Genomic DNA, 14,036 nt, shown 5'->3' with positions numbered 1-14,036 from the left:
ACAGTGTCTGTACTGTGTCAACCACTAGAATACCGAAAGAATAATCTGCAAATACCTAGCTTCCTCAGTTTTCTCAGGCAACGTTCCAAGGCTCACAGAAGGTGAAGCTAGACTAGGGCCTTCGGTACTAGGTTATTCCTGCAGAAGTGTCTCAGATGTCAGAGTCAAGGAAGATGAATGTAGGATGTTTAGATTTCTTTGAGATACAAACTCAGAGGCATGAAGTGCAATTTTAATATTTTTTCTATTATAAATATTAAACCGAAATCTTACAATTTATATAAAATCTTTACAATCTGTACACTTTTTCAATCTTCTCAAACAGCATTAAAACAAAAATTTTTCAAGTTGCCACAGAGCTCAGTTACAACAAAATAACAGATTGCTACTGTAACAAAAACATATTTCCAAAAACATATATAAGCTACTTTAAAGGCAGTTCTGTTTAATCTGAATATGAACAGTAGCCCTGCCTTGTTAATTGTGCTATTACTCAATCTATTTACTTTTATCTTTAAACAATCAGAATTCACACTTAAAAAATAAACAAGGGGGGGGCACTTGTTTTTTCCTCCTTCTGTATGTACATGAAACAGCTGAGCCTGGAGAAGGAATAAAGGTGAGTGCTTTTCATTTAGATTAGCCATGACGATACATTTCAATATCGGTGTTTGCTAACATTGACTTTTAAACAGCACTTAGTACTTAAATTGTATCTTTTTTCCTAGCATAAAGCAGCTTGAAGATTGATACAGATGTGAGTGATTTTTGTTTAGTAGCTTTGCCAGTTTTAGCAGTATCCCTGTAGTCAGTTTGTGCTATTAGTCTTTCATGCAGCAAAAGGGAAGTCCCAAAAGAAGTCAGAAGGGACTACCACCATAAAAAACCACCACCACCACCACCACAAAAGAAAAAAAACACCGTAAGGGGCTTTGGGCAAACAGAGACCCTGGAGGTACTTTGAGAGCTCTGAAGTTCTCCAGATATCAACTGACTTCTTTGAAGCAGGAAGTTTTCAGCGTACATGAGGCACCACATACTTGTTCTGTAAGACATTCCTGCAAACAGATCCCTTTTAAGTCATTCAGATTGTTTGTAGGAACAAGACGACACCACAGAGAAACATTAAGTTAACATTTAAGACTGAACAAATCTATGGTCATAACTCAATTTGCAGTGTTAAGTACTCAACCTAGTAACACAGTAGCCTTTGGGCCAGCTGCTGGGAATTTTCTTTTTAAATAAGAGTTTGTTCATGATCTCCACCCCCCAGCATAGACAAAGTGTATGCATACACACAAATTGCATTAGAATCCAGAGTTCAGACCACAAGCGAGCAGTTGTCTTAGCTGCACAACAAGATTTGTGAGTCCTAGCTGCTCTTTTGGGGTATTTTTGAAATATGTGAAAATATATTCAACTTTTATCTTGTTTATTTTGATTGTTGCAGAAACAGACTTTTATTTGCTAATTGCCTATCAGAAATACGCCTTGCTGTAGTTCCCTGAACAGAGGACAAAATCAAGAAGCATACAGAAAATGGGCAAAGCAAGTTTGCAGGCATGACCTGAGAGCCATTCTGATTGCTTCATTGATCAAAGTGCAATTCCATCTTAATTGTTAATAATTCGGGTTTAGTGTATGAGGAAAAAAAGCTGCACAATCTTCACAGCTGCTGGTTTTTGTCCTATGCATTTCAGTTATTTACAGTAAGGTAACAGAAAATCTACTACTACTACTACTATTTCCCTCCATTTGTTTTTACTTATACATGGAGATGCAAGCACAATCCAAGTTCAAAGCAAGAATTTATAATGACTAAACTGGCAAGTAGTTTCAAATGGACTTTCATAAATAAAGCATTCATATACTTGATAATGACTGTAAATTGTGGATGGAACATACATTTATACCACTTTGAACACAAAGCACACATGCTATTGTAATAGGTTGACTAAATTTCAATCTATAACGGACTTGTAACTTACAAGTTTTGAGGAGCATTAAGTGGACTTTGTAGATAAATATATCAAAGTCATAAGTTTCTGATGTTTAAATGCATGACGACAAATCCCTGTCTGATAAATGCGAGCAAGTTTTATACAACTGTAAGCGTACAGATTCTCTTGGAATGCAAATGCAATTTTAAAATTGGCTATTCTGACAAGTGGATTTATCAGTAACTTGAAAGACTGTTTTGTCTTAACAATATGTACACTTTGTAGCTTTAAGAAAACTAAGTTACCTCCCTAGCACCTTTTACTCTACAAAATTTACACACATAAGAGCATACTCATCCTGACTCTTTGCCTAAAGTGCATGTGAAATCTAGGAGAGAGAAATGGAGAAACCTTGGTTAGAACCAGAAGATGTTAGGAGCTCTGGAGTACAACAACTGTTGCACTGGGATTACTGTACAGTTTCCCTCATAATATGGCCCTCGAGGTTCTACTCAACAATGGCGCCCACTTTGTCATGAGAGAAAAATAATCAACCGTGTCCCATATCTACCGTATGTGGACAACAACAATTTATCCCTTCAGCCAAATAAGTAGGGCTAAGGGTTCCAAGCTGTGGCATGGAACACAAATATGGAAGCAGTATTCAATGTAAACTCTCTATAGTCTCGTCTATTTTACCTTAACAGAGGTAAGCATTTGAGCAGCAGGACTTCTAAAGCTCTGAAAGAGGTTTAAAAAAATTGTCAGTTTATCTTAACAAAGTCTAAGAATCAAATATCATTAGCTTAACTACTTATTTTAACATTCTTTAACTTTGGGAATGAAGATGACGGTTCACTTCATGATTTTAATTGGTTTCAGCCACAATGAGAAGGAACTGTTTCTCTTAATGGAATATTTCTACAGTTTTACTTAAATACTCAGCTAGCTATCGAACATTTGTTTCTACAAACCTGAATTTGGGCCAAATCTGAGGTGACACAGTCTTATGAATAGCTACTTTGTCAGAACGCTTGTAGAGTAAGGTGTGCTGCTGGCAGCCAAGTCACTGGGGAATCCACATGGTCGTCTTCATGAACAGAAACTTCAGCAACACTGTCACTCCTTTTAAAAGCAAACCCAGACGATACTATTTTCATTGCACAGATAATGCTAAATTACCTTAAAAGTCAAAGGAATGGATTTATGCATTTGGGAGTGTATGTTTAGTATGGAAATGTGCTGAGTAAAGAGAGTATTTCTGTTTAACATCCTTCAGACTCTCTCTGCAGTTCACTTGGTAAAGCAGCTTTATCACAACCCCTCCTTCAGTCTCACATTCTTCCATAGGAGATTTCCTCTCTTGTCTGCTAGGAGCAGTCTCTGTGTTGTAGGTTGTCGACTACATGGTTTCGTCTCTGGATTGTGAGAGATTCAATTGTTTTATGTGCCTGTTCCAGTTGGATCTTTAAACCTTCATTGTCTGCCTTTAGAATATTTCTTTCCTAAACAAAACCAAAAAAAAAAAAAAAAAAAAAAAAGAGAGAATGGTATTTTATTTTGAATTTGTTTCAGGACTGTCTGGTGGTATGTTTAGGTTGACTGGCATAAATGTAAGTTGGTGTAGCTCTTATCAGTGGAACAGAACCAGTAACTTATTTGAACGTTTCCATAGTCACTGGTCTATCCTTTGTGTATACACTTGAAACTTTCCAGCAGCTGGTATCTGACAGTCACGTCCACAACCTGCATTTATCCACCCTCCACTGCTCCTCTCATAACAGCAGTAATCTGGGGGAAACAAGAACACAGCTCACACTTCACTGCTCTACTAATGCAGAAATTGATGTACCATAATCTAAGACATTAATTTATAACATCAGCTGCTGTTCAGTAATTGAGGTCAGGATCTGCTGAGGGAGCAAGGACAAGTGTAGATTGTGGGACTCGCATGAATTGGACACTTCAAAGAACCAGTTCTTACAAGTTCATCCACACTTCACATCCTTGTCTGTATTGAATGTACTGTTGACTGAAAGAGAAGTGGTCTGTACTGGAAGATTCTTGCTAATTGCCTTAATCTCTGTCTTAATAAACCAATCATCTTTCATAACAAGATAAGCTCACTTTATCAACAGCAAAGGATACTTTGAAAGTTATACTGATCATTCAAAGATCAGGCTGTGGTTCTGTTGTTGGACTCTTTCCATGTTGGTCCATCTCAGAATAGTGATAGTAATGAGTGAAGTAAGAAAATAAGTCTGCCTTTGTTCCTCAATCATATCTGCATCCATCCATCAGTCGCATTGTTGATATTGTGATAGTCTCTCTAATCTGTCTGGAAAGGTGGTGTTTTCTACAAACCTGAATTTGGGCCAAATCTGAGGTGACACAGTCTTATGAATAGCTACTTTGTCAGAACACTTGTAGAGTAAGGTGAGCCACAACTGGGCTGATGCAGGTGAAATCTAGCAAGAGGCTAGATTCAAGTTCACACAGCAAAATTTCTTGGTGACTTAAAGTTATCAAAAAAAAGGAGGGATTCACTGTCAGTTAAACAAAAGCAGAGCTCCCCACCCTCCCCACCATGTATATTTTGTCACTTAAGGGAGCAGAGGCCACCAAAAGCAGGAAGAAATTCAGGACTATGTTACTCGTTTTATGGAGTAACAGCCTGTCCTAAGCAATTGGATTATGTTCACATTCTTGCCTGTCACTTTTAAGACTGACAGAGATCAGTGTAATCATAACAAGGGCTTCAAAATGTATTCCCTAAGCCCTATATTAGTACTAAAATTTATGCTTGAAGTGAAGCATTGCTGGAGTTAAAGTGTCTAAGAATTTATGATGCCACTCATCTGGCATCATATATGTACCTGCTCAAGTTCCTGGTATGAGGGTTTACAGCCGTGATGCTCCTTCTTCATTTTCTGGCTGGAGTCCTTGTTTTCCCATTTAACATATGCCTTTTTGCGGCCTAGAATTGGGCTCGGACATGGGGATGGTGGAGCTGCCTGGAGATAAGGATTTTCTGGCATCCTATGTTCTTTCTTCTCTGTCTGCCTACGAGATACCTCACCAGCCAACAGTACGGGATCAGTCTGTGTAGCTTTATGAACCACAGCTGGTTTCAGTCTCACTGAGATTTTCTGAGCTGAGGAACCCATGAGCATAATCGTTCGGTCCTTGCTGTCTTCATTGTGTTCCGCTACTTCTCCGTTAGGAAATGTGAATGGTCCTTCTTCTTGTCCTGTAGAATATATACAGTAAATTGAGTCAAGAGCTTATCCCAGGAAAGGAGAAACAAGAGGCACAGTAATTAAACATGATTTTAATAAATGAAACAACATTTATTCTTGATTGTTTTTTCATTCATTACTCTCCAAAATTGGTGTCACGGGAAGTTTATCCATGTTGTGCCTCTTGGAATAACTCTTGGCCCTGTCTCGGTTACATAGATATGGATCAGTAAGAGGAAAACAGGGGTACCATCAAGTTCAGTTAAAGAAAAACCTCTAGATGGCTAAGAGGTTTTATATAGACCACTGATCTTAGTGATTGGGCTGGAAGATTAAACCTGGGTGTGAGTTCAGCCTTATCACAACTTGGAGCTGTAAGATACAACTTATTTCATCCACTTTATAAGGTGAAACAATGACATTTTTAATTTTACACTGCTTTTGTATAGGTCATCCTAAAATACTTTTACTTTTGCAGTTAAAAGTAAAAACTGAGTGAGGGTGGAAAAAAAAACCCACAATGTTAGAAGCAGTGGGCAAATGATGTGATTAAAGGATTTAAAAAAGACCTGTTTCAGATAAAGTAATTTCTATTATTGGGAAGAAAACAAAATGAGACTGCGTGTTCAAACACATGAGGGGAAAGAACAAAGTCAGTCCAGTAGCTGCTGCAGGCTCTGGAGAATTAAATGAGGGTGTGGATGAACAGGTGAGGCTTACACCTTCAACCTAGACCTGAATTCTCATTCTTCAATGTGACACAGTGTTGAGAGGTACCACATTCTGGTGCACTGGGTGATGATGGGGCAACAGGCTACAGTTCAAGCTCTCTCTAAGCATGACATCCCACAAGGTGGTTATTAAGCAGTGCTGCAGCCATTGCAGGTGCAATCATAGAGATGCACATGGTCAGTTATCAAGAGAAATTGGCTGCATTGTGCTCCACCCAAGTGCTAATAGGAAGCCTAAGATGGAATCCAGCAGTATGAATCTTAAATACAACACAAAAGATTGATATCAAAGTGGCAAGAAGTAGATTCGAAGAACGTTAGATAGGTGAAGAGCAGGAGAGAAATTTAAAGAAAGTGAATAATGAGAGAGTTGGAACATCAAAATCAAAAGAAAAACAAAAACAAAAGTAGCCTGAGGTCTTATTCAAGGACAACACTTCCTCCTTTGGAGGCCTACATGGTAATACACAATATGAAAAGTTTATACAGTTTGTTTGATATAAGGAGAAAAGAACAGAGAGGTGTAGATTTTTCATTTCTGATTAAATGAACGATGGAGTGACGAAGAGAAGTTTTAGATTCAGCTAATGAAGTGGAAAAAATAAACACAATTAGCTCTTGGTTTTCCTAGCACACAGATATAAGTAAACTGGTTTTATAAGCTCCACATTGAAATCTGAGTCAGAATTGTAACAGTGCAGTAGTTGCATAATGTGACAACAGCGGTAAAAACTGGAGTGTACTGAGACCTGCTTGTCACAAGGTGGGAGAGTTAAGGGAACCTGTCAGCTGTTCAGTTCACAGCATCTAGTTCTCTTGAGAGGCTGGCAGAAGATTTACTCAGTTTTTGTGGAATTCATGCACCACACATTGTGTAGTGTGACAAGAGATCTCCTAGAAATTGAGTCCTTACTTATTCAGACTACACCTGGAATGGTGTTACTTGGTACAGGGCCACTTATGCCTGATTCTAGTTTATATGTTGGTAAAACACTGCAGTTAACTAACAAAACCTGAAATGATGCTGTACAACTCAGCTTTAATAGAAAAAGGAGCAAAGGAAAGATTATCTAGATCTGTTGATCTTTTTAATGTGATCTTTTCTCACCATGGAATTGCTCTTTGACTCCTACTGGGCAGAGGCTTGAAGCAAGAGCGGATGTTGGGCTGCTGTCTGCAACTGAAGTTTTGGGTCTTCTCTTGCACTCTATCACAACCAGGTCTTTGCATTGCTTGTGACAGTTCATTCCGCAGTCTGTAAACAAAACAAAGTTACACGATGCAATGGCTCTGTTGTAGCATCTGAGATCAGCTCTCACACTGTGTTGCCTTCCCAGGAAGCAAGAAGGCTTCTTTGATGTTCTCTACACGCATTCCCTGTAACAACATACGTCTGGAAAACAGACCAACAACAACATCCCTTTGCTATATACGCCTAAAACTCCTTTTCATTGTGAAAATACAAAATAGCAACATTCAGTCGCAACAGCATGCTGACTGTAGGAGTTGCAGAGAAAGCAGATACCTGTATGAGGTAGAAAACTCTGCAAAATACATGTTGTGAATGTGTTGCACGGTTTTCACAGTGTTGGTGTTTACGCCCATTGGAATAGAAGGGTCTGTTCCCAAACCCTCTGGATTCACTGAAGATTTGCAAAGGCTTAGAGCTATCAGTTATGAGTTCCTTCATCTTTGCATTTCCTCTGGATCATCTGTCTGTCATCCTATTCTTGAATCAGCCTTCTCCTCCTTGAGAGATCAGATTAAATAGGTCCATAGACACAGCAATGGATCTCAGGATGATCAGGTTTTTTTGTCATTTGCCATCAATTACAGGTTAAAATTAACAAAGGATAAAGTATCTTACCTTTGCATCTGTATCCTTGTTTAATGACTCCCCATAGCTGAAATTCAAACAAGCAGAAAGAGTATGTATTAGTATATTTCTTTGCACATTTAATACCTCCATATATAAAAATCCACTAAAAGTTCCACACATTTCTAAGATCTGAGCACCTGCAGAATATCTTGGTTTTCTACCCTTTTAATGGTAAGGTCAAAATATGAACTGTTTACCTCTTTAGCATAAGATAAACAGCATATTTTATGTGTGTCCCTTGATCACAAGCAAAATAGCTTGAGCTAGTCTCTAATGAGTACTTCAGCAGACCTGAGAGCCCCCAGAGAAGTTGTGGAGCTGGAGTAGATGGAGAATTCTCTCTCAGCACCCTTGTTTGATCCCAGCTAAACTGGGGATTGGTATGACAGCCAGTTTAACTAAATCTTTCTGTGCCATAGGCAGGGGCCATATCATGTCTGTATCAGGACATGAGTTCTAACAGCCCCATGGATTGGAAGGCTCTTGATTTGGAAGTCTTGCCTGAGACTGTCTTTGGTGACACAACCGAACACCACAAGGTAGGAGCCATGTTTAAACAGATAATAGTACTGCCAAGAGGGGTGTAAAGGGTACCTTAAATAGCTACACAGGTAGAAGCCTGATGTTCTATATAGCTTCACTGGTGTTTTATATAGATCCGTTTCTGTATATGACACAGGGTGATTATGAGATTAAAAAAAGGCATTATTCCAAACAATGTTAACATAATTTACTAAAAAGTAAGCTTACAAATCCAGCACAGTTGTCACAGAAAGTAGGCCTTAAGTAAGTGGTCTCTTGGAAGTTGTGAGCAAAGCCAAGTCCTAATTTGGAATAGATTGAGCTAGCCCTCATAAAGTAAGCTGTTATTTCATCCCTGCTAATCAGACCTTCCCTGAAAACAAAAAAGAAAAGTTGTTTGTGAGACATATTTCTTAAAAGCATGAGGAGAATTAAACATATCTTTCTTCACAATTTATAATGGCAATAGTTTCATGGGCCAAAAACTACAATGACCTCAGTAATCTTGTCAACTGCTCCCAAAGTCTACAGAAACTTATCTACACATTTAAAATGCAGCCTGTAAGGATAAACAAAATATCTGCATATTTGATGCAGCCTCAAAACTACTTCATAGAAAACCTCTGAATAATCACTATTCTATTTTTCCATGCTTTAATATGTTAAGAAAAATGTTCTTAATTGACAAAAATATACATTTGCCAATTGTCTGTTTTTGAGGGACAGGTTCATCTTAGGAAAGTTCTTTAGTAGTATATACAGAATAGCATTCAAAAAACCATTTCTTTTTCTATTATCTGTTCTTCCTCCTACATCAGCCTGGTGACCACTGCTGTAAGTTCATGAAGATGTCATTCACAACACACTTAGAAGATGCTTTTGCCAGTTATGTTTTCACTTCTATTTGTGGGTGAAGAGGATGATTTTACCACCCTAATGGTAGAAATAAAATTTAAAAACAAAAACCCCAAAACCCCTCCCAAAACAGATGCTACAAAGTTGATAAGCAGAACTAGGTTAAAAGAGATTTGTATGTACTCACCAGTCCTTAGCCATTACACAAAATGAGAATGGAAAACTGGCAGCTATCTTTTCAAATTCTTCCTGAGAAATGTATCCATCCTGATCATGGTCATAATTTTTGAAGACAGACTATGCAAGATAATAGTAGAATAGTTTATAATGAGGATGGGCTGAACTACCACTTTAGAAAGTCTCCACAATATTTATGGATTTCCTCTCTCACTTTCTCCCAGTACCTATTAAACAGTGCAACAGTTTAACTGCTTTTTTTTGCTTGAGACTAAAGAAGCATTATGATTTCTTGATTTGTAGCAAAAGGTAGATAAGTCAACATAGGCTGGACTAAATGCTTTACTACACAATGACAGCTCTTTTTTAGTTTCACTTTAAGATCATTATGTCCAGGCCTACACATACAATTTGTACTAATGCTCTCAACTAGTAGTCTCAGTGATGATCTCTCTAGCCAAATCAGTGTAGCTGCCTACCTTATTTCATCAGGTCAGTGTCATGTGAAAAGTAGTTATATGACAGAATTGTCACGTAGACACCTATTTCCACTTGTGGAATGTCATTACTGTTTGTCTCTGGCCCTAAGGCGAGGAGCACATCTAGGCCAAATTTAGAAATATATTCCAAAACAGCATGTATCAAAGGATACCTAGCAATATTAGAAGTGTTTAGAAGGAAAAGAGATGAAGCAGGGATTCAAAGACAAACTCTTTACCTCTCTCTCTCTGTCAGTTTTGGAATCAATCACCTGAGCTTACTTGATGGTTTCCAGTAAAGCAAAAGAGAGAGAAAAAGCAACAGGTGCTAGTAACAAAGCCATTGAGAGGCCCACTTTCAGACTCCACCGGTAACATGATGTTGGAGTCCCTGGTAGAAATGGACTCCCTGGCTCCTTGGAAGAATGACTCTGAAAGTATACAAACCAGCATTCACACTCCCCGCTGGCTCCTCAGTCATATAAGCAATTTCCTTCCATGCCTCACAGGCTGCTGCTGCTATTTACAGCTAGGCAGAAATATCTATTTGTGAGGACAGAAGTGCTTACAAACTCAGCACAGCTTTGAATGTGTCCAGTATTTCTTCCCTTCTTTGTGTCTTCCCATACCTAGAGACTAAGCCTACGACCGATATGTAAGGTAAATGGGCCAACCATACTTACATCTACCATTCTTTGAACATGTTTGCTGATGGTTTTTGGATCAGGTTTTGGGGCTACTCCTGAGGCCCAGTCTGCAACTACTGGTGGTCTGGAAGGTGTCAAAGGCTAGAATAAATTGAATGGAACTTCATTAGTACCACATGAAAAGATTTTCAGTATTACACTTCTTTCATTTGTGACAATGGACTATGTGATACAGGACTGCAGAAATGGCCTGTTGGATCCAACATCATACTTTTGATAATTACGTGGTACTTCAGAGTACTTTCCCAAACTGTCCAAAACAGTGGTTGTTCCTTAAATTGTCACAGTTCACTGACAATCCTGTAAATTCACCGTCTTTTCCATATTTATAAAACTGGAACAAAACTGCAATATAACACTCATGGGTTTGATCATTTGAATCACATAAGAATTCTTCATTTAAAAGAAACAGTATCAATTGCCAAGATTGAGCCTGATGTCTCTACATAAGTAACTTCATTTGTGTTTGTGTTCATGTTATAAAACCTGATATGGTGTCAACTCTCCCATATATTCTAGCTTAGGCTTCGTCACCAACCAAACAATTTATGCTTTAACAGATTTTGCTCAGTCTATAAAGCTAAAATTTAGCATAAAATAAAATAAAATTAATGCAAAGGATAAAAGTTACATTACTCATAAAAAAAGATCTTTTGTTAAGAATCTGGAAAGGCCCTTACGGCAGCTCGGTGACTTCGTGGCTCTCGTGCGTATGAAAGCTCATAAATTTCATCTTCTGTGTAGTAAAGATCAAGGGACAGCTGAAAACAAACACAACATTAGTTTAATCCCAAAGCAGTCACTACTACTTGATATACTTGTTCCTGGCATGCATTAGTATTTTTTGGTGGATTAATTTTTAATTTAGGTTGTACCTAGAAAAAAAATGCACTTGAGCTGCACAGGTGTTCACAGTGATTTGAAATGGGTACATTTCTAAATTCCGGTCTGTTACTGCCATTATCTGGAAATCTGTAACATTACACAGCTACAGTCATTAGCACAGCAAGTGACTGTAAGCATAATTAGCAGTCAGTTAATAAGTTACCTGAAAAAAACTGTTACTCCCATAATATTCAAGTAGTCTATCATGCAACTAAGCACAAAAGCACCATTCCAATGAAACTGCCCATCAACTCTAATTCTCAGAAAACTCTTGTTTAAACATGTCATATTTATCCAATCCAGCTGTGACCATGTTGAACTAAGAAATGTACGATGAGGATAAAAGATGGACTTGCATATATTTAGTGAGAACCTTTAACTGTCAACAGCAGTTATGTTAAGTGAGAAACATTATACCTGGATAATAAAGGAATTTGAAAAAATTATCAAATTTATACCTTTGCTTTTGCATGTGTCCTGACAAATAGTATAGCAAATATTTTTATTGACTGGAAACAAATTTCAAGCTAAGATTGAAGACTGGTAACATGACACTTTGAATATTTACGTGAAAATATTCACACTGGACATGTGATTGAATAGAAAAGCCACATGTAAATGTGTTACAAGACTCAATCTACGGCAAGTCCAAAGAAAATATAAACTTGTTACAGAGAGTCAAGATCGCGGCAGTCATATGTATATAAACCAAGAAAACAAAATATGCTATTTTATCCAATGAATAACATTACTCAAATTGCAGATAAGCAATAACTTTCTTGTGAACAACTGCAAGAATTACTGTTGTAGTCATAATAGTGAATAATTTTAGATTCTTGGGGAAATCTTAAAGTAGTTTCTGACACTCAAAAAACAAAAATCCAAATGTTAAGATACTTCTATGAATTATTGACTTATGTATGTAATTACTAATACCTCTTCAAACTGACTTGCCTGCTACTGGGAAAGCATATGACTAAAGGAAACAGGAGAAGGAGAAAGACTGTTGGAAAGATCAGAGAACAAACAGGAAAATTATGTGCACCCTGGAATATTAGCAGATTAGAAGATCCTGCTTTGAAATGAAATATTTCTTTTGATTTATGTCCTGTCATATGTAGCTAATGAAATTGTGACCAAAGTTCTACATATTTGTAATAGCCATTTTTAAAAAACATTTTTTTTTTTTTTTAAAAAAAAGGGACTTAAAATGTTTTGTCTCAAATTATTCAAAACATTTAGCAGGAAGAAATTCACCACTTTATGTAGCTCTATTTCAGGCCCAGAGCATGTGCGCTCAATTTCACACACGAGTGCTCCCAGAGACAACAAATAACCTCAAGCACATAAGCATTTTTATCTATTAGCTTTTTGCTGAAACAGGGCTTGTAACCAGAAAGTGGAAGGAGCCTATCTAGTTTTTTCAAGCTGAGGTACTTGTTAAGGCCAACTGAAACTGAGAAACAAGAAAGGTAGATGTACTTGTTTTAATAAAAGGTAGTATTTTAACTTACTAGGAGAAGCTAAAACTATTGTTGTGCCATACATCCTAGGTAGTATCAATTTTGTTAGTAACATGGCACTGACTAGATATGACTGGAAGAGTAGTACAACAACTATATTTGACTAACGTTTATGTCAGACAGTTTTTTTAGTACCAGAAGAAACTTGGCTAGAAACGTGGTATGTTTAACCCTACATATCTTAAGGGACTGAACTTTTACGTGAAAGTTTGTGTGTTCAACACAAGGAAGCTTTTTATGTAATCTTCTGCCTCCAAGGTGCATCTAAGGAAGCTTTCTACCTTTCTCCCTATTTAGGCTTAATCAACAGAGGATTCAGACCACTTCCTTAGTCAAAGCACAGAGAGAATGCATACTACTATAGTGAAGCAGAAATAAACGTTTCCTTCCCTTATAGAAATAATTGGAAGCATACTGCTGAACTGGCACCTCTACCCTTGCTGTCAGATAAATCAGTACCACTAACATTTTCTCTTGTTCTATTATTGTACATTTCCTTAAGGAAAAAAAAAAAATCTTACAATATTATGTATTTCTAATTAATGGAATTCTCCACTTAGTTGTTTGAGAGGTATATGGAATTATTTTTAAAATGGGGGTATTTATGTCATCTAACAGACTTACTGTAAGCAAATGAACAAGGTCCATATTAGCCTCCAGGGGAAGCGGCATTTCCTGGAGTTGTATCAGCTCATTTATGTGGTTATACAGAGAGTATAGTTTGTATATGTTAATTTTTTTGTCCTCTAAGTAGTCTGGCATGCCCTCATAAAGTGATATCAAATCTTTCAGGTGGACCCCAAGGATTGGGATCTTAAAGTTACTGCACTCATTATAGGCTCGTCGGTAACTGTCATAATTTCTGTAAGATGAAAGCAGTTCCGTCATTTCATTAAACACCTAAAAATAAAAAGAAAAAAAAAAATCAAAATTGGTTACTGTTTTTGTTCTGGTCATACAGCACAAGAATTTCCCATGTTATTGTTAAGGAGTTTACTCACAATGACTCTTGAAATGGATTTTAAAACTTTAGGCTTCAAATGAAATCTCACCTCACCTCAATTCACCTCACCTAATTTAACTATCTATAATATGTAAT

At 37.3% G+C, this 14,036-nt stretch overlaps 1 protein-coding gene across 1 annotated transcript in view; it reads right to left on the bottom strand.

Moving 5' to 3' along the window:
- Window positions 1–218: 218 nt before the first annotated feature.
- Window positions 219–14,036, bottom strand: part of RASGRP1 (RAS guanyl releasing protein 1) — a 53,037-nt gene continuing 39,219 nt past the window's right edge. The window contains exons 9-17 of the mRNA XM_076344920.1: window positions 13,562–13,837; window positions 11,210–11,290; window positions 10,506–10,610; window positions 9,354–9,463; window positions 8,540–8,684; window positions 7,778–7,814; window positions 7,019–7,165; window positions 4,817–5,190; window positions 219–3,445 (exon numbers count right to left, since the gene is read on the bottom strand). Coding sequence (XP_076201035.1) covers window positions 3,311–3,445; window positions 4,817–5,190; window positions 7,019–7,165; window positions 7,778–7,814; window positions 8,540–8,684; window positions 9,354–9,463; window positions 10,506–10,610; window positions 11,210–11,290; window positions 13,562–13,837 — 1,410 coding nt within the window. The 3' untranslated portion in view covers window positions 219–3,310. The remainder of the gene's footprint in view (window positions 3,446–4,816; window positions 5,191–7,018; window positions 7,166–7,777; window positions 7,815–8,539; window positions 8,685–9,353; window positions 9,464–10,505; window positions 10,611–11,209; window positions 11,291–13,561; window positions 13,838–14,036) is intronic.

This window comes from Aptenodytes patagonicus, chromosome 7 (assembly GCF_965638725.1).
Source record: "Aptenodytes patagonicus chromosome 7, bAptPat1.pri.cur, whole genome shotgun sequence".
NCBI classification, from domain to species: domain Eukaryota; kingdom Metazoa; phylum Chordata; class Aves; order Sphenisciformes; family Spheniscidae; genus Aptenodytes; species Aptenodytes patagonicus.
The sequence above is the reverse complement of the archived record's forward strand: the minus strand, read 5'-3'. Positions and strand labels throughout refer to the sequence as shown.